The 20,260-nt window shown below is 52.4% G+C and overlaps 1 protein-coding gene across 4 annotated transcripts in view; it reads right to left on the bottom strand.

The window, feature by feature from the left end:
* Positions 1-20,260, bottom strand: part of C8H4orf50 (chromosome 8 C4orf50 homolog) — a 65,543-nt gene that overhangs the window by 5,887 nt on the left and 39,396 nt on the right. For 3 of the 4 annotated variants that reach the window (XM_021100974.2, XM_084970821.1, XM_013978516.3), the window contains 4 exons: positions 16,699-16,872; positions 10,409-10,465; positions 7,225-7,407; positions 749-803 (listed from right to left, as the gene is read on the bottom strand). In XM_021100974.2, the coding sequence (XP_020956633.2) occupies positions 749-803; positions 7,225-7,407; positions 10,409-10,465; positions 16,699-16,872 (469 nt within the window). 4 annotated transcript variants of the gene reach the window in all.

The raw sequence follows: 20,260 nt of genomic DNA, 5'->3' as shown, positions 1-20,260 counted from the left end.
CTGGATGCTAGTCAGATTCCTTTTCACCGAGCCATGATGGAAACTCCGTACATTGCACTTTAAATCAGGGCCCAGAGACATTCTCTCTGACTGGATAGCATTTTAATTTTTTTAACAATAAAAATAATAGAACTGCAAAGAGCCCACCATGTGATCAGCTAAGTAAGCCCTGTGAGTGCTTTAGTTTCTCTTCTGGCCTACGTGGTCATTCATAGATGTTCACGTATCGTTACAGCATCGCAGCCATCCGACACATTCCATTTTTTTATCCATTTCCATTTAGTAGAATATCACACTTTATCCGCATCGGCTTAGGACTAGTATTTCATACTCAATGACTACGAGTTCATTAACAACGCTGGCATTTTCTTCCACAGTTTTTCACTACAGTAAATACCCTGGCATGGAAACACCTGTCCCTGGAGCCTTCCCACACATAGCATTATTTACATAGGATAAATTTCCAGGACTTAAACTACCGGGCCCCAGAATTTGGCCATTCTGATACTGTCAATATCTTTCTAACGCGTTCTCCTTAGGCCGTGAAATGAAAAGGCAGAGCCAAGATGGGAAGAGGGCACGAGACAGCGGGGTCTGGTTTCCTTCCGTCGTCTGCACTTGACCCTGCCCTTGGCCCCTCGCATAATACCTAATCCACCTAAGCCACCCTGGTCCCCTTGTCCCATTGTCCTGCTGGCTTGGACTGTGTCTGAGCCGCAGGCTCTTCCGAACTGAAAATTGCACTGACCCTTTTCATCTGCTGTCTGCTCAGACTCGACATCCAGGTCCAGGTGGCAGCTTGTCTGGGAAAAAAAACAAAAAAACAAAAACGACATCTCTGCAGTTATTTTGCATGACACAGGGGGACAAGCCTTCCACAGACGACTGCAACTGGATAAAGCATTCCCTCACCCCTGCAGAGAGTGGCCAGACCCACTCGTCCCTGGGTACATGAAAATGCAGGCAGGACCCCCTCTCTCCTCTGCCCACGACCCTCAGAGGGGTCCAGGATTTGCTCCTGGAATGCAGGTGCAAAGAAAAGCTTCCATTTCCTTGACTCAAATGAAATCACCAAAGGGAGAAGAAGACCTGTGTTTGAAAAGATGTGAAAAGGGGGGAAATGAGGGCAGGCAGACGGCAGAGTTTCCAGGAGAAACACCCTCTCTGCAGGGAGGTCCCCTGGCCACCTTGTGAGAGGTGATCACTGAGCTGTGCCCTGGGCCCCTGGCTCAGTCACCCGTGAGCCCAGGTGGGGCTTGTGCAGGTCCCTGCACCACCCCCAGCCTAGCTGTCCTCCAGGAGCCCATAAATGCACAGGGTCTGTAAGAGGTGAAGAGGCAATGGTAACCCCACTGCTCAGCCCCATGGCCCCCAACTGATTCAATAACAATGGTTGGATCTTCCAGGCTGGTTAGAGTTGATTCCAGACCAACAGCCCAGACCATCTCCTTTGTGTCCTCTAAGTACTCACACCCGCCGCCTCCTGCCTGGAAGACTCTTACTCTTTCACTCTCTGGCGAACTCCTATGTATACGTCAATACCCAATCCAAATGTTCCCACTTCTGTGAAGTCTTCTCTGATTCCACCTGGGATCAGAGCGTTCCGGTACCTGGCTCTCCCACAGTCCCTGTATGCTACACTGGGACACCTGGGCTCTGTGACTATCCACCTAAAATAGACTGACTGCTCCAGAGATTAATACACAAGGGCATGAATTATGGCCCAACAATCTTTCCAGGGAGCCTTCTGTACCAGGCTGTTCTCTCACTGCGTTTCCAGCTCTCAGAGCACTTTGCTTATATCCCCCGAAACTGCATGTCTCTGAGCACCATGGCCCTTCCCACCCCAGTGCCTTTGCACCTGCAGGTCTCCCAGCCTCGAGGGCCTTCACTCCGTCCTTCCAGATGTTACATCTCTTTTTTTCATCCTTCAAGGCTGGTTTGTACACGTCCTCCTCCTGGAATTATATCCCCAAATCGCTCTCCTTCCCCTCCCTGCTCATGGCTATGCTTCAAATACATGCTTTTTCTTGCACCTGGGCTTAGATGTCTTATTAGGCACAGACTTTCTCAACGTGAAAGTGAGGCTTGGCTGACCTCTGTATCCAAAGAGGCGCCTCAAGTGCTCTAATGGTCTTCCGGAGGCACTCGAGTCAGCAAGTTATCAGAGATCTATGCATCTTCCCCCTGCTTCCTGCTCCTCATTTATCTCATTGGCCTGAAGGGGCTCAGAGCCAGGCAGCCTCAGGTCTTCCTGGCCCCCTGGTCTTGGCCAAGGCAGTTGACGTCTCGGAGCCTTGCCCTCTCCATCTGCAGAGTGAAGCCACTAATGTGCTCCTTGCAGGGTTTTGTCAAAATCAGAAGGAGAATGAGCATCTCTAAAGGCTCCAAGCAGCGCAGCAGATGGATAAAGCCTTGCCTCCCCTCTGCTCCCCCACGTCTCTCCCCAGGTAAGACGTGGGGAAATCTCCACTTCACACAGGCAGGAGATAAGGAGACAATCATTGCCTGGATCCTGGGAGGCCCAGGCTTCGGGTCACCGATTTAATGAATTAAGGGAATTTAGGGCTCTCGGTCTCGCTGCTCTTTCGAAGATGAGATTCCATTTCTGAAGGCCCATATATAGAGCTTGCTGACCGACACCCAGAGGAGAAGACGCTTCCCGGACGTGGAGGGAAGAGGAAAAAGCAGGGCACGAGGAAGTGGAGCGAGCAGCTTCCTTGCCGGGCCGTTTGCGTCTCTCCCAGCCTGGGGTCCAGGGGACCCTCGGGTGTTAGGACGCCAAGTCGCTGACTTCCCTCCGTGGCATCACACTTTGGTGCTGCTTGAAGGGACCCTACACCCTCTTCGAGGGCCTTTATGGGGCAGCACCGTGATGGGCATTTGACGTGAGGTCTTGTTCAGCCCTTATAGACCCTACAAGAGGTCAGCAAGCCCCACCCCTGGCCACCAAGGACTAAGAGAGGAGGCAGCCTAGGAGGTGAGGGTGAGCACGCAGTCACGGGGTGGCAATTCTTCAGCATCTGGGGTGTCTCTACCCGCCGGGTGAAACTCCGTGCAGGGACTCTCATGTCCCAGGAACTGCGGAGAGTCAGGCAGGGGTCAACCCATTCTCTGGTGCACCTTCTGTTTGCTGAGCTGACCCCTGACCCCGGGGGAGGTCGGTCAGGCACCAGCAGGAGGGCTCCCCGCTCCACCTCCCCTTGGCACCCAGGCATCTGCCTTCAAGAACAGGGTGACACCCGAGGCACAACATTCTTGGCTTGGGAATATCGCCAGTCTAGGTCCTGGTGGAATCCAGAAACAAGAGATACCCTGGGGCTGGGGGTGGGGGTGGGGGTGGGGTGTAAGGGGCGCTGAGAATCTGGTGCCCTGAGCCCTGCCCGGTCAGGCCAGTCTGGGGATGGGGAGGTAACTGAGAACCCCCAAGAGGTTTGAGGAGGCCAAGAATGGAAGGAACCTGCCGAGCCTGGGCTCCCGTCCCCGCTAAAGCCACAGAGGGGGCAAGACCCCAGTATGCTCAGCTGAAAGGCAGCGGGGAGCTGGCCAAGCTGGCCTCATGGAATCCCCATTTCAGGACCAGTGCCCGAGCTGGAGAGAAGCAGCAGAGCTGGGAGAAGGAAACTAGGGCAGTTGCAAGGCTGACCGGTGGGGACAGTGGCAGCTGAGATGCTGAGGGAAGGACAAGACCCCAGCTCAGGCAGACGGCAGCTCTGGGGGCCAGCAGCCCTCGTCCCACCCACGCATCTGTCCCGGTCCCTCAGTGCTCTGCATGGAACATCTGTGTCCCCGCCCCCCAAACACAGGCTGAAACCCTCACCTCCACGTGACCGCATCTGGAGGTGGGGTCGTGGGGAGATGACCAGACCCTGGGGACAGAATCCTCAGGATGAAACCGGTGACCTTATAAGAAGAGGTGAGAGGGAGCTGGCACTCTGTGTCATGCGAGGGCATGGCAAGAAGGCGGCCCACCTGCACCCTGGGAAGAGGGCCCTCGCCAGAAAGCCACTGTGCTGGCACTCTGACCTCCAGCTTCACCTCCAGAACTGTGAGGGGTGAACGCGTGCTGCTTAAAGGGTGCTGAGCCCACGGGAGCTCAGTGTCCATCACCCGCCCCACCAGAGTGGGAGAAGGAAGTCAGGGGGAGGGGGGCCCTGACCCTGAGCCACCGCTGTGGGCCCGGAGCACCCCCTTCCTGAAAGGGTGGGAGCTCAGACAGGCCCCAGCTCTAAGCCCCAGCCAGCTACCCCTTTGCGTGACCTCGACCGGCTCTCTGACCACTCCGGTGCTGTCTCCTCCTCGATGGTGGGAGGTTGAAGTGAGTTCAGTGACTCAGGGAGGACCCTGTGATGCTCGGCCATCATCATGCTTCCTGCGAATAAACCAACAGCAGCCGGTCCAGGTGCCCCCCACCCCCCGTGCTCCTGCAGGTGACTGTGGTTAGCGGGAGCCCCTCCCAGTGAACAGGAGCCCCGGCCCCCAGGGTCCAGGACCTCCCCGGGCGGTTCCCTCGCCTCGCAGCCACACCCTCCGTGCTCCCAGGTCCACCTTCCCCGCTCCTGCAAATCCCACCCAAGCCCACTGGGGTCTCCCCAGCCAACGAGCAGCCCTCCCAGGCTCAGAGCCAGAGCCCAGCATCTCCATGGAAAGTTCCATCTGTGTTCTCTCCAACGAGAACCAGCCCCTGGAAACCCACTTCCTGCCCAGCTGCCAGTGGGAGGAGCTGCCGCCACCGCCACCTCCAAGAGGGTCTCAGTGCTCCCCGCAAACCCCCAACCCGAGCTCGGCTCAGCTGCCTGGACCTCGGGTGTTCACGGCCAGAGCCATCTGGCTGCGATGTGCGTGGTTTGCCTGGGGCTCTGCAGCTCAGTCTAGACCGCATGCCTGCGGGTTCACGGATCCTGTTCCAACCCCTCAGCAGCTCCCGCTTCACTGAAGAACCCGGTGCAAACACCGTGGGGAGCAGGCAGGTGTCTGTGACCTTCTGTCCAGGCTTCCACCCCTGCTCTACGCAGGACCCCCCACTCCAGCCGGCCTGGAGCCCACTTTGCTTCTCAAACACATCATGGGTTTTGTTTTGTTTTTTTTCCCTGATGCCTTATATCTGCATACAGAGGACTGGCCTTCCAGTGACGAGAGGGACCGACTCACTGAGGGCCTCGGGTACGTAGGTGCCAGAGCCCGTGCTGCTGCCCACGTGCCCCTGAGCACCACGGGGCACCCATCACACCCCCTTCTCCCCCACTTCCCATGGGGGTCAGAGCTGCCGTGGCCGTGCACAGAATCCCACCGCCAGGTTCAAATCCCAGCTCTGCTTAGGCAAACGACTTAACACACAAAGACTGAGCTGGAAAGCATCTTATAGACCAGTGTCTTTGGGCACAATTTCTAACCTCTTTGAGCCTCAGTCTTCCCGCCTGGAAAATGGGGATAATGACAGCACCTCCCCCACGGGAGGACTGCCTGAGTCGGTTACATGAAGGCCCCCAAGGGAAGAGGTATATATCAGTGTCCCCTCCAAAGGCTGCCAAGCTAGACTGTGGCAGAGCTAAGACTTGAACCCAGGGTTCCTGATGCCAGAGCTGGCCCCTTGACAACTGCTCACCCGAGGACCAGGTTCCCACCCTCAGGGACATCTCTGCAGAGGATGCATCATGAGTTATTTCCATCCATCTTCAGGTCCATTCTGCCAGGTAGGCGGTACTATTCCCATTTTACGGATGAGCAAACTGAGGCTCAGAGCCATTAAGGTCTTGCCCAAAGGCACACACACAGTCTCTGTCTATGCCCTTCCTCACCATAATTTACGACTATTTCCCTGTTGGCATGCCTGTTTGGGCCTGTTGGTTCACCATGCCTCCTCAGCGCCCGGCACCACGCCTGGCTCGTGGTAATGGGTGCTCAATAAATATTTGTGAGATGAAATGGCAGAGCCAGGCTTCTGTGGTTCGTGGAGGGAACAGTGAACCATCCCCCAGATCATGAAAACGGGGGTATTCTTGGTGAGCTGAACTGTAAAATAATGCAAAACGGGTCAAGGAGGATTCAAGCTCACTTTTAAAGCAGGGAGTAGCTGCTTATGACTGGCCATGGCCTTGAACCCTCTGGCCCACGGGGAGGCACGTCGTGGCCCAGGAGCATGTCTTTCAGGAAATGAAGGCATCAGGCTGATGACACCATTAGTCTCTCAAATGACCTTCTAACTATAAACGTGTATTGACTTACGAATGATGAATGAACTTGACTTTCCAGGTAACTCCACTACAGGGAGAGAACACGCTGATTCCTTTTTCACCCATCCACCCCACATTTCAGCCTGCACAGAGTTTGGTCTCTCAAGGGAAAGGAGAAAGATAGCATTTAGGTTTATACCTCAGTCTCTGTGAATTTGGTCCATGGAAGTCAGCCTGTCCAATCTCAGTGAACAAGTCGGGTCTAGTTCAGACCCAGCGCAACCTTTGGAGGGCGGGGCCCTCACTGCAATGACGACTTCTCAGACATAGCGGCCTCCCTCCCAGGTGACACCTCCCGGATCCAGCACCTTCCCTGAAACCCTGCTTTCCGTCCTGCCTCGTCAACACACAGGTGCTGTGCCAGGCCCCTCGGCTAGCTGCTGATTTCCCTCCCGGCCCCTATTCTGCCTCTGAAGAAGCCTGAAACCCTCAGCCCCACCAGAGAGGTTGCGATGAAACTCCCCCAACAGTAAGGGGAGTCCCTTGAATTGTCGCATCACACAGGCCCACGTGTGATGAAGGACAGAGGGGTGCATGGCTAACCCTGGAGTCTGTGGGACTCAGAGCAGGCTCCTGGGCAAGGTCACGCTTGAACTGTGCCCTGAAGGATGGGTGAGAGGCTGCAGGGCCGACAAGAAAGAATCCTGCCAGAGGAAGTGGCAAGTGCTAAGGTCCTGCGGCACACGGGAAGAAACCAGGCAACGAAACACATGCCGAGTGCTTGTCTGACAACTGAATTAAAGTCGTGGTTTGTGTGTCTGTCTCCTACACCGTGTCCTGAGCACTTTTTAAGGTTCAGGATGGCGCGGTCACCTCCCGACACCAGCTCTAAGCAGGCCATTAGGTGCTGGCACACGGGAGTCCAGGGTGAGTTCCAGGCGGGGTGAGTGAACAGAAGGAGGGAGGGAGGGACGGAGAGGGCAGGTCAGGGTGGTGGATGAGCCTACAGCCCCCCCAGGACAAGGGGGCAGGGCTACCTGTGGGAACCTACCTCTGGGTCCCCCGGAGCCAGGAAGGTGGCCGCGTACTCAGCCAGCGCCACGTCGGTCACCATGCTGTGTGCCATCTCAGAGAGCAGGTGGTTCCCCCCCTCGTGTCTGTGCAGCTCCTCCAGCAGGCGGGTGATCAGGTGGTTCCTCTCCCGGCACTTCTGGACCAGGGAAGCCAACTTGGCCTGGAAGGGCGGGAGTGAAGACACGGGTGGGTCCATGGCGGGCAGGGCTCCCCTGCGGGCTGGATGGCTGGGCCGGGGGGTCAGGGGTGGGCATCCTTCTCTGTATCCCCCAGCCCTGCCCCAGCTCAGCCTCCTCCCTGCAATCCCTCCCTTTACCCACAAGCCACAGCCAGCTCCGGAATCCAGGGCTGCCCTGCGGCCCCCTCATCAGGGCTCCCTACAGCCCCCTGGATGCCTTCCGGATGAGTCCACAGCGTGGACGTCAGCCCCACCACTGACCAGCTATGAGGCCAAGCTCCTCCCTACCCCTTGACTTGCCCATCTGTACAGTGGGCACAGTCAGGTCTCCAGGACCAAAAGAGACTGACACAGAGCCAGCCCAGGACGGCCCGCACGCCCGAAAGATGAGACCCAGCCTGTGCCTCTCCACCCCCATCCCAGTGGCCCTCCTCACTGCTGTTCCAGCCACACGGGCACCCCCTCCGACCCCCTGACACCACCCCCACCCCAGATGCTTCCTCCTCACTCTTTGGTGGCTCCTACATGTCCCAAGCCCAGAAGAGCCTTGTGCAGCTCTGTTCAGAGGCCAGCCTGAGCGTCGCCTCCCCCGGTGAGCCACCCCGATACTCAGGGCCTGTGTCCCTCTGTGCCCAGGCTCCCAACTTCCTTCTGTCCCAGCAGTTAGTCATATCTGGGAGTCTGTCTCCCACATAGCCTGGGGCTCCTCGGGGTCAAGGCTTCCATTCCCCTTGACCCCCGGGACCATCCCTGTGCTATGGCTGGGCACAGCATGGCTTTTGGGAGGCATTTGTTCTGTGAATCCCAGGAGTGCGTGACCCCCACTCCCACCATGAAATGAGCTCCCCCATCTGCGCATGTCCAGAGGGGCTGACAGGCTCCCATCGTCCCCTGCACTAGCGGAGGAGGTGGTGACCCCTCCCGGCCAGAACTCCCTTCCGAGCCAGTCCCAGAGGGTCAGGGGCATCTGCGCATCAGTCCCTGGGCAGGGGTGCCAGGCGCCTAACTGCAGGCAGGCAGGATGGGCGGGCGGTCTGAGCTGGAGGCTGGTGTGCCCCGGGCCCCCAGGATCACACCCCCGAACATCAGGGTCCCGTTCATCCAGCCAGTATCAGCTGAAATCTGCTCTGTGCAGCTCCCCCTGAGAGAGAGGCCGCTGTTGACCATGACAGGACTGGGCTCTCGGAGAGAGAGTGTGGCTGATGGGAAGGTGTGGCATCAGACGAAGCTGGGTTAAATCTTGGCTCTGCTACAGGGTCGTGCTGTGTGGGTACGGGCAAGGCACTGTGTCTCTCTGAGCCTCCGTTTCCCCATCTGCAGAGCAGGGCTCGGGGTTTCCTCCCTGACATGTTGAGATACTGCGTTGTTGAGAAGATAGGTGTGGCCCCTGGCACATGGCAGGCATGCGACAGAGGGTAGCCATTCATCATTAGAGCCTCACCAAACCGCCCACAGCAGGTTAGGAACCCCAATTCCCATCCCAGATGAGAAAACCGAGGCCCCAAAGGTGAATGATGGCCCCAAGGAGGGGCTCGATTTGAACCCAGGGCCCTGAGGCTCCTCCCTGTCCAATCCAACCTCTTCTTTTTTTTTTTTTTTCTATAGCGTATCTTTTTCTTTTTTTTTAATTATTTTTATTAGGGTAGAGTTGATTTACAGTGCTGAGTCAATTTCTGCTGTACAGCATAGTGACCCAGTCACACATATACACACATTCTTTTTCCCATTTCATCTTCCATCGTGGTCCATCCCAAGAGACTGGACACAGCGCCCTGTGCTGCACAGCAGGACCTCATTGCTCATCCATTCTAAATGTCACAGTTGGCATCTACCAACCCCAAACTGCTCAGCCATAAAAAGGAACGAAATAATGGTATTTGCAGCAACATGGATGTGATGAGAGGGTCTCAACTAAGTGAAGTTAGAAAGAGAAAGACAGGAGTTCCCATCGTGGCGCAGTGGTTAACGAATCCGACTAGAAACCATGAGGTTGCGGGTTCGGTCCCTGCCCTTGCTCAGTGGGTTAAGGATCCGGCGTTGCCGTGAGCTGTGGTGTAGGTTGCAGACGCGGCTTGGATCCCGCGTTGCTGTGGCTCTGGCGTAGGCTGGTGGCTACAGCTCCGATTCAACCCCTAGCCTGGGAACCTCCATATGCCGCGGGAGCGGCCCAAGAAATAGCAACAACAACAACAACAACAAAAAGACAAAAAAAAAAAGAAAGAGAAAGACAAACACCATATGATACCACTTATGTGAAGAACCTAGAATAAGGCACAAATGAACCTGTCTATGGAACAGAAACAGACTCATGGACTGGTGGTTGCCAAGGGGGACAGGGAGGGAGTGGGGAGGACGGGGAGTCCAAACTCTCCTGCTCAGGCCTGGCTTCCCGTGAATATCCTGTTGTTGGTATCGTGTTTTTATTTCCATGGGGGGGGGAGGGGGAGGGGAGGAGAGGGAGGGGAGGGAGAGGAGGGAGGGAAGTGGAAGGGGGAGGAGGGAGGGAAGTGGAAGGGGGAGGAGGGAGGGAAGTGGAAGGGGGAGGAGGGAGGGAGAGGGGAAGGGGAGGGAGGGGAGTGGAAGGGGGGGAGGGGAGGGGGGAGGGGGGAGGGATGGACCCAGAGGCTGAACAGAGCGTTCCCTTTGTGAACTGCGGTGTCTCATGCTTTGGGCTCCAGTGTGACAGCAGCTTCGAAGGTGGGCAAAGACAGGACAGTCCTTCTACAGGTCACACACTCCAGCAGGAAAAGCAGGACACAGACACACGGGTTCTGAAGGGTCTCAGACATGCGAAAAATATACTGGAAGGAAAATACCTGAAAACGCCAGATTCAAAGGGGGGCTTTGGGGGTTATTTCTCTCTTTCATTCCTCTTCCCAGTATTTTTATACACTAGCGATGGGCTATCTCCTAATGGGAAAAAACATTCAGCTCTTTTTTTCCTTGGAAGAGACAGTTCCTACTGATTTCAAACCCATATTACCTTCAAAGGGGTCACAGCCAAATTTGCTTCGTGGTGCCTCTTCTGAAGTTCATCCAGCTGAAAGAGAACCCAGACTTTGGAGAATGCCGAGCCATCGTTCACCTTGCTCGGCGAGTCCACAGGCCCGGGGCGCTCAGAGGGGTTGCTTCCTGACCCCCTCTCCTCCCCCGGGAGTTCTCGGAGGGAGCAGGGACCTTTCCCATCACCGGCTCGGCTGGACCCGGGGAGGAAGGATGCTCTGACCACTGGAGAAGGGGGTCCGCCAGACTGCTGCGGTCAAGGTCAGCTCCGTGCCTTCTCCCTTCGGGAAGGACGCCTTCCCCACCCCCACCCCCACCCCTGTGCAGAGGTCCCAGGGTTTTTGGGTGCAGTGTTTTGGTTTTTTGGTGCGGAGCCTATACGAGGACCTATAGGCTCCGGGTCCTAACCCCAGCCCAGCTACTCACTAGAATTGTGACCTTGGGCAAATCACATCTCTCTCTGCCTCAGTTTTCCTGTCTGCAGAGTGGGAGCAATATTAGCCCACCCCCCTCCCCCGGCCCAATAGTGAGGACTGCATGAGGACTCTGTGAATCCATGTCTGTACAGTCCTGGAACGAGGACTGGCATCAGTCAACACTCACTGAAATGGAAGCCACTATTACTCTCTAGGGCAGGCCTGTGTGTGAAGCCATCCTGGACCTTCCAGCCCAGCCCAGCACCCACTTGGATACCAGCAAGCGACTCTGCTGATGCTCAGAGGAGCTCCTGCCTGAATTCCTGACCCACAAAACAGTAAGCTCTAGAAGTTTCCATCATGGCTCAGTGGAAAGGAATCTGACTAGTATCCATGAGGACACTGGTTTGATCCCTGGCCTCGCGCAGTGGGTTAAGGATCCGGTGTTGCTGTGAGCTGTGGTGCAGGTCACAGACATGGCTCAGATCTGGCATTGTTGTGGCTGTGGTGTAGGCCGGCAGCTACAGCTCTGATTCGACCCCTAGCCTGGGAACCTCCATGTGCCATGGGTGCAGCCCTGAAAAGACAGACTGCAACAAAAATGGTAAAAGCTCTAATAAGACGGGTGTCCTGTGAATTCTCCTCACTCTCTTCCTGGTTCTCTCTGGAGTCAGTACAAGAAAAGCTACATAAGTAAAAGTCCTTCTTCCTCTCTCCCATCCTCTCCTGACTCCTAACACTATTTTCAACCCTACATACCCATGATCGGAATACAGGTGTGTATACGCACACATGACACCATATTCTACAAATGTTTTACAGCTTGACTGTGTCACTTGATATAAAATTACGGTGTTACTCCCATGTTAAAACATACAAATTGATCACATTCTTTAAAAAAATTGCATACTGGAGTTCCCGTCGTGGCGCAGTGGTTAACGAATCCGACTAGGAACCATGAGGTTGCGGGTTCGGTCCCTGCCCTTGCTCAGTGGGTTAATGATCCGGCGTTGCCGTGAGCTGTGGTGTAGGTTGCAGACGCGGCTCGGATCCCGCGTTGCTGTGGCTCTGGCGTAGGCCGGTGGCTATAGCTCCGATTCAACCCCTAGCCTGGGAACCTCCATATGCTGCAGGAGCGGCCCAAGAAATAGCAACAACAACAACAACAACAACAACAACAAAAAAAGACAAAAAGACAAAAAAAAAAAATTGCATACTATTTAACTGTGAGGCTGGAACAAAATTTATTTAACCAGTTCCTTGTTGATGAAAATTTATATTGTTTCTGTTGGCTTGCTTTACAAACAAGGCTTTAATGAACATTTCTATAAATCTATTTTGGCTCATGTTTCTGCATATATTTGCAGAGTAAAATGCCAGCTTCAAGTGAACTGTCTTATATATGAAAGGCACACAATAATATTTGCAGGCTTGGGTGAAATCTTCTCTCTACTTCATTGTAAGAAATAGCATGAATATGTAGCTGCAGACTGAGTACTGGGCAGTTGCAATTAAAAAATAAATGAGGAGTTCCCGTCGTGGCTCAGTGGTTAACAAATATGATTAGGAACCATGAGGTTTCGTGTTCGATCCCTGGCCTTGCTTAGTGGGTTAAGGATCTGGTGTTGCCATGAGCTGTGGTGTAGGTTGCAGACGCGGCTCGGATCCCGTGTTGCTGTGGCTGTGGTGTAGGCTGGCAACTGTAGCTCCAATTCGACCCCTAGCCTGGGAACTTCCACATGCTGCAGGTGCGGGGCTCAAAAGACGAAACAAACAAACAATCAAAACCAAAAAAAGAGAGCGAGGGAGAGCAAAGTGAAAAGATGGCAGGATAGGAGAAAATATTTGCAAATCCTATATCTAAATAAGGGACTTGTATCTAGGCTAGACAGCAAATGCTTACAACTCAACAACAACAAAACAACCCAATTACAAAATGGACAGAGAATCTGAATAGACCTTTTTCCAAAGAAGATATAAGACCCACAAATAAATACATGAAAAGATGCTCAACGCTATTAGCCATTAAGGAAATGCAAGTCCAAACCACAATGCGATGCCACTTCGCACCCACAAGAATGGTCAGCAACAAAAAGACAGAGAGAGCAAAGGTCAGGGGGACGTGGAGAGGCTGGGACCTTCACCCGCTGCTAGTGGGAACAGAGAGTGGAGCTGTCACAGACAGACCTGGCAGTAACGGTGACCAAAATGCTCAGGAATCATTTTACAAGAATTTCATCAGAAAACCGGAAGGGATAAAGAAAGTAGTCACAGGAAAATTCTAAGACTGCAAAATACAATATCTGAAATTAAGAACTAAAATAATGCATATAATTAAGAAATTAGGGAGTTCCCATCGTGGCGCAGTGGTTAAGGAATCCGACTAGGAACCATAAGGTTGCCGGTTCCATCCCTGCCCTTGCTCAGTGGGTTGACGATCTGGTGTTGCCGTGAGCTGTGGTGTAGGTTGCAGATGCGGCTCGGATCCCGCATTGCTGTGGCTCTGGTGTAGGCCGGTGGCTACAGCTCCGATTCGACCCCTAGCCTGGGAACCTCCATATGCCGCGGGAGTGGCTCAAAGAAATAGCAAAAAGACAAAAAAAAAAAAAATTAGGAATGATAATAATGAAATAAAGAACTGAAATTAAGAACTATAATAATGCAATGTTGCCTCACCTAAAGAGTATCATCTGGCTGGAAGATGGATTAGAAAGAAATATCCGATCTAAAGCACAGAAACAAAAAGAATGAAAATAATAACTAAAAAAAAACCTAAAACATTCATTGGAGAGGGTTAAAAAAAAGGGTCTAACATGTGTATAAGTGGAGTTTTCTTTTTCACAGATCAGTGGCAGACGGGAGGAGAAAGTCATCACACCTGCCACACCAGCGAAGGCACAGGGACAAAGAGACCCTCCTTTACAGCCCTGGCTCTGCGGGTAGATACCAACACTCAGGAAAGCCAATGTGCAATACGCATTTGGAAGGAACACGCTTGCCTCTCTTAGAACCAGCCATCTCCGTTCCCTGAACTATCATATATAAACCACGCTGTAAGAACTAGTGGAAGTAACCACAGATGCTCTAAGGGAATGGAAATCACATCTACCCCACAGACGACTGCACAGTCCAAAAAATAATGGGCATAAAACCCCATATAGTGTATTCATGTATACCGAGAATGCCTAAGAGAGGAGTCAGAAGTAGCATCAAAACGTCGATGATGTATTTTCATCCATTAGCTTCTCAAAAAAGTGTCACGTGCGATACGATTCAGGGTAACAAGCTGTGGGCAGACAATACACTCACCCATTTCTAGTGGGAGTGTACTTGATGCAGCAGTTTGCAGGGTCGTTGGCCATTTTCTATCAAAGTTCATTATGAACCTAGCCTGGGACCCAGGAATTCTTTCACTAGGAGTTTGTCCTTTGCGTACATAGCAGAAACATAGCCCGAGGTAGAGGGAGGTAGAAACGTCCACGGGTCTTGTGTGTGAAGCAAAGAGCAGAAACCATCTAGATCTTATACCAAGAACTGGTTAAGTAAGTTACGGTTTGGCCTCTTAAAAAATAACATGAACGCGTTTGAAATAATGAAGCTCCATGTGCATGTGTTGATGTGGAAAAAGCACCAAGATGTGTAACTAAATGATAATGTCAAGATGCAGCATATTTTTGTACTGCATAATTTCATAAATGTACACACACGTCCTGAATGTGGGGAGATAGGGCTAAAAAAAGGGAAGTCAGAAGAGGTTGGGGTTGAGGGGGAGGAGAGACTGTATTTTTTTTTTTTGCATTAAAAATTTATTTTAGGAGTTCCCGTCATGGCAAAGCAGAAACGAATCCGACTAGGAACCCTGAGGTTGTGGGTTCGATCCCTGGCCTCGCTCAGTGGGTTAAGCATCCGGCGTTGCCGTGAGCTGTGGTGTAGGTCACAGACAAGGCTCAGATCCTGGTGTTGCGGCGCTGTGGTGCGGCTACAGCTCTGATTCAACCCCTAGCCTGAGAACCTCCATATGCCACGGGCGGGGCCCTAAAAAGACAAAAAGACAATTTAAAAAAAAGAAAGAGATAGAGAGAGAAAATTATTTTATTGAAAGATAGTTGATTTACAATGTTGTGTTAATTTCTACTGTACAGCAGTGATTCATTCTTTTATTTTATTTTATTTTTATTATTATTATTATTTTTTGTCTCTTTGCCTTTTCTAGGGCCGCTCCCGCAGCACATGGAGGTTCCCAGGCTAGGGGTCGAATCGGAGCTGCAGCCCCCGGCCTATGCCACAGCCACAGCAACGCGGGAACCCAGCCTTGTCTGTGACCTACACCACAGCTCACGGCAACGCCACATTGTTAACCCACTGAGCAAGGGCAGGGACCGAACCCGCAACCTCATGGTTCCTGGTTGGATTCGTTAACCACTGGGCCACGACGGGAACTCCTGATTAATTCTTTTAAATGTCCTTTTCCAGCATGGTTTATCACCGGATGTTGAATATAGTTCTCTGTGCTAAACAGCAGGACCTTGCTGTTTCTCTAGCCTATATAATGGTTTATTTTATTGCATTTTGAAAGGATTGAGATAATTTTAGATTTACATACAGTTGTAAAAAATAATACAGAGAGGTCCCTTGTACTCTTTGGAGGGCTCCTCCGGTGGGAACCTTTTGCAAAACTCTGACTCACTACAACCTGGTATCGACATGGATGCGCTCCGTTGTTCTTATTTGGAGCTCTCCAGTGTACGTGCGTGCGTGCGTGCGTGTGTGTGTGTGTGTGCGTGTGTGTGTGTGTGTGTGTGTGCGGGTCAAGTTCCATGCAATTTCATCACCTATGTTGTCCTGTCCCCATCCCCACAGACAAGATACTAAACAATTCCAAGTCTCCTGTTACCTTATTTATTTTATTTTATATCTTTTTAGGGCCGTGCCTGTAGCATATGGAGGTTCCCAGGCTGGAGGTTGAATGGGAGCTGCAGCCTCCGGCCTACACCACAGCCACAGCAATGCCAGATCCAAGCCATGTCTGTGACCTACACCACAGCTGAGGGCAATGCCGGATCCCTAACCCACTGAGCGAGGCCAGGGATCGAACCCGTGTCCTCATGGATCCTAGTCAGATTCGTTTCTGCTGAGCCACGAAGGGAACTCCCTGTTTCTTTTTGTATTCTCACCCAGTTCACTCCTGCAGAGAAAGGACTTTTATTTACATAACGTCTAAAGACTGTTTGACTTACGGTTACCAAAGGGGACAGACAGGTGGGGGAGGGATGGACTGGGGTCTGGGACCGGCATATGCGCGCTGTGCTACATGGAAGGACTGGCCAACGGGGACCCGCTGTACGGCACAGAGAACTCTATTAAATATTTCTTTTTGGCGCCCGTGGCATGTGGAAGTTCCCCAGCCAGGGACTGAACCCATGCCACAGCTGTGCCTGCACCGCCACAGTTGACGCAACGCCAGACCTTCTCCTTTGCCACAGGGGAGCTTCCTGAATATTCCGTGATAATCCATATGGGGAAAGAATCTGAAAAATCCCTTTGTTGCACAGCAGAAACGACCACAACCTTGCAAATCAACTCTACGTCAAGAAAACTTAAAGACAAACCATTTGTCTTTTGAAAAAGCCCTGCACATGTGTTGCTATTTTCAGATCTAACTGGGGTTGAGCCGGGTGGACAGATTACAGGCTTTTCTTTCCCACTGTTCTGCACTTTCAAAATATTCAAACCCTTATAAACTGCTGGAGAGGCTCCGTGAGCTCTTACCTAACTCCCTTGTCTATCCTCAAAGCTGTCCTGGGTGGGGGAACAGTCGTTTCCAGGCGGGGCAGGAAGAGTGGGCCCAGCCTACCTTGCCCTGGAGTTCTCCCTGCAGACCGGTGGCCTCCTCGAAAGAGGCCTGCAGGGCCCGGTGTGCTGAGTTCTGGTCTCGGAGCTGGCATTGCAGGGTCCGCACCTGGTGACACAGCTGCTTGACACGCAGCCCGAGGTCCTCCTCCGAAGCCTCGGCCTCTGGGTCCCGATGCTGTGGAATCAGAGTTGAAGGCAATTTTGGCTGAGCTTTCAAGTCATCTGTCAGCCAGCAGACAGTATCGATTTGCCTTCATATTTTTTTTTTCCTGCTTACGTTTTTCTCATGCTCAGGAAATTTCATAAACTAAAGTAACAGAGATCACGCCCAAAACTACGAGCCAGAATCACCATCATTACTCTCCCTCTGTCATCTCTCTGCTGTGACCCTTTCACCCACGTGCTCCGATCGGGTGTGGTCCCTGCTGGGTTTCTTGGGAGAGGGAGTTGGAGAGGGGCTAGGGAATCTCAGAATAACATTCTAGAATGTTATTTTCAAAAAAAAAATTTTGTTTCGCATATGGAAAATAGGCGAAATGGCATAGTTCCCCAGAGTCTGTTTGAATGGATGTCCGTCACCCCTCTCCTGAAACACAACACGATGAATGAAATCGAATGTTCGGAGCCAGTTGAGATGCTCGGCACGGGAAAGCTGCATGCATTTACAGGAAACGGGAAGCTACCGTATTTCCCCAAAACATTTCTTGCATCAGAAAAAAATAGCCTCTCCCTCATCCGGGGTCAAACACGAGCAGGTTTCGCAGGAATATCCATAGGGAATTTCTGGGAGGGCAGAAAGTCAGATGGGAGAGGCTCATGTACCTCCGAGGGGAGTGCGGTCCAACGACAAGTGACCATAGGAGTCGTGCTACTGCCCCCAGTAGTTCTAGACCCTACATTTTTATTTTTAATAACTTATATACGCACATCCATAACACAGGTAGGCACATACATATACATACACAGGTAGATTTTCCTATGTAACATTTAAATGCTGTGTATATGTCGTTATTCTGTTTTCCTCTCTTAATACCATGTCATGGGTCTTTTCCGTATCATTAAATACTGTCAAAAACCCTGTCGTTAGTACACGCCTAACACTCTGTGCATGTTGAATGCCCGGATTATTCGAGGATTTTGCTGCTGTACCTGGGGCTGGGACAAAGAGCCTGGTACACCCGAGAATGCCTGAGACACCTCTGGTTCTTCCCCCGAGAGCCTCAGAGGGGGACTTTCTATGTCAAGAGCCTGAGCATCATTAAGCTCTTGGTTCTCACGACTAAGGTGGCCTTGGGCCGGACAGCCCGGCTAATTAGAAAAGTCCAGGAACTCAGAGGCATCTCCAACACCCCGGCTCCTGGTCTGGAGGTCCAGCTCTCATTGAAAGCGATGACCCTGGGAATTTATTTATTCACTTATTTATTTATTTCGCTTTTTAGGGCCGCACCCATGACATATGGAACTTCCCAGGGTAGGGGTCCAATTGGAGCTGCAGCTGCTGGCCTGTGCCACAGCCACATCAACGCCAGATCCAAGTCGCATCTGAATCTACCACAGCTCGCGGCAACGCTGCATCCTCAACCCACCGTGTGGGGCCAGGGAGCACACCTGCGTGCTCATGGACGCTAGTCGGGTTCGTTATCGCTGAGCCACGATGGGAACTCCCACCTTGGGATCCGAAAGCCTACGAAAGTCATCTCTCCTGACCCAGGGAGGCGGTGGGAGGGGGACCCCAGGCTGCTGTGTGGGGAGAGGATGCGGGGAGGGTGAGAGGGCAGCATCACGTGCCTCGGGGGCTGATCAGCCTCTCTCTTGTCAGCAAAGAATATGAGAGCAGAATGTGATTTATTTTTAATTAATAGAAATTCACAGAGCGTGGGCCCGAGATTCACAGGCTGGGCCCTGTCAAGAGCAGATGGGTGCTCTGAACAATTCCGTAAAAATCCACTTCTAAGACTTGCAAAACAACTTGGCCTTTCTGGGGAGTTTGGTGCCTTGGCTACCTCCATCCTCTGCCGTGACTTGGGCTTTGTCCCGTCATCCTGAGAGAGTGACCATGGGGTATTCTTTTTAAAAAAAAATTTTTAAAGGTATATTTGACTTACAATGTTCTGTCCATTTTTGCTGTACAGCAAAGTGGCTCAGTCATATGTGTATATATATATTACATATTTATTTATATTCTTTTTCTCATATTATCCTCCATCATGTTCTTTCCCTAGAGATTGGATATAGTTCCCTGTGCTGTACAGCAGGACCTCATTGCTTATCCATTATAAACGGAATGGTTTGCATCTACTAATCCTAAATTCCCCGTCCATCCCACTCCCTCCCCCTCCCACGTGGCAACACAAATCTGCTCTCCATGTTGATGATCTGTTTCTGTTTTGAAGACAGTTCATTTGTGGCATTTTTTAGATTCCACACATAAGTGATATCATTTGGTATTTGTCTTTCTCTTTCTGACTTACTTCACTCAATCTGAGACTCTCTAGTTGCATCCACGTTGCTGCAAATGGCAGTATGTCCTTTTTTATGGCTGAGTAGTATTCCATGCCACAGGGCATCCTAAGTCAGCAGGTGCGTGGTGGCCCTGCCCACATGGCGACCCCTGGGGATCACCCACAATGCCCTTGCTCCCTAACAGAATCAGGAGCACGTGCTCCAGCCACATGCTGCCCCTGGGCTGGGAGCCAGGGTGACCACGGCCTTGGGGAGCTCTGTCTGGTGGGGGAGGTTGACATCGCTAACACGGCATGGTGAGGGGAAGCCAGGAGGCGGGCAAGAGCCTCAGGAAGACCCTAAATCAGAGGCACCCTTGCCACCCAGGGGTACGGTGGCAGAGGTATAACCACCACTCCCCAGGGAGGAAGGGGCACAGGGACATGCAGTGCGCGCTGAATCCCCTGGCGTAAATACCTTCGCAGCCAACTGCCAGCCACCAAAGTGGGATCGCTGAATGGGGCGCTGGGGAGAGGTGTGCTGAGCCGCCTGCCTTTGCACTGAACCCCTCCAGGGGTGGGATGGGGGGAGATGCCCCAAAGCAAGACCTGGAGGGCAAGCAGCAGTTCCCAGGGGAAAGTGGGGGTTGGGGAGGGGCGGGTCAAGGATCTAGGCCTGTAGACACAGTGGACGCATCCAGCAATAACTGAAGAGCCCAGGGTTCAGACTATAACTCCACCTTCTGCCTTCTGCCCCACTAAGCATCACTGCATTTGTTCCGACTCTAGCTTTGGTCTGGAACAGCCTATTTTGTTTTATTCCAAACTCCTCTCTCATCTAGGAGCATCTCTTGGCAAAACCCTCTGGACTGTTGTCCCTGTGTCTTTACTGCAGATGGCGATCTTTCCATGATTGAAATTCATTGAGGTTGTTCTGCTCCAAACCCTCCAATAGTTTCCGACTGCATCTCAAACGGTCACGACCAGGGCCTGCAAAGCCTCCTGTGGTCTTTCTTTCTCACAACCACTTTACCATCTTCATTTCATGCCGCACCCCACGCAGGCCCACCGTGATCCAGCCACATTGGCTACTCTCTGCTTTTTCTTTTTTTTCTTTTTTTT

Source organism: Sus scrofa, chromosome 8 (genome assembly GCF_054392235.1).
Source record: "Sus scrofa isolate SSC_HxYL_T2T_F1_AM1 chromosome 8, Sscrofa_HxYL_maternal_Yorkshire_Landrace_v2.0, whole genome shotgun sequence".
NCBI classification, from domain to species: domain Eukaryota; kingdom Metazoa; phylum Chordata; class Mammalia; order Artiodactyla; family Suidae; genus Sus; species Sus scrofa.
The sequence above is the reverse complement of the archived record's forward strand: the minus strand, read 5'-3'. Positions and strand labels throughout refer to the sequence as shown.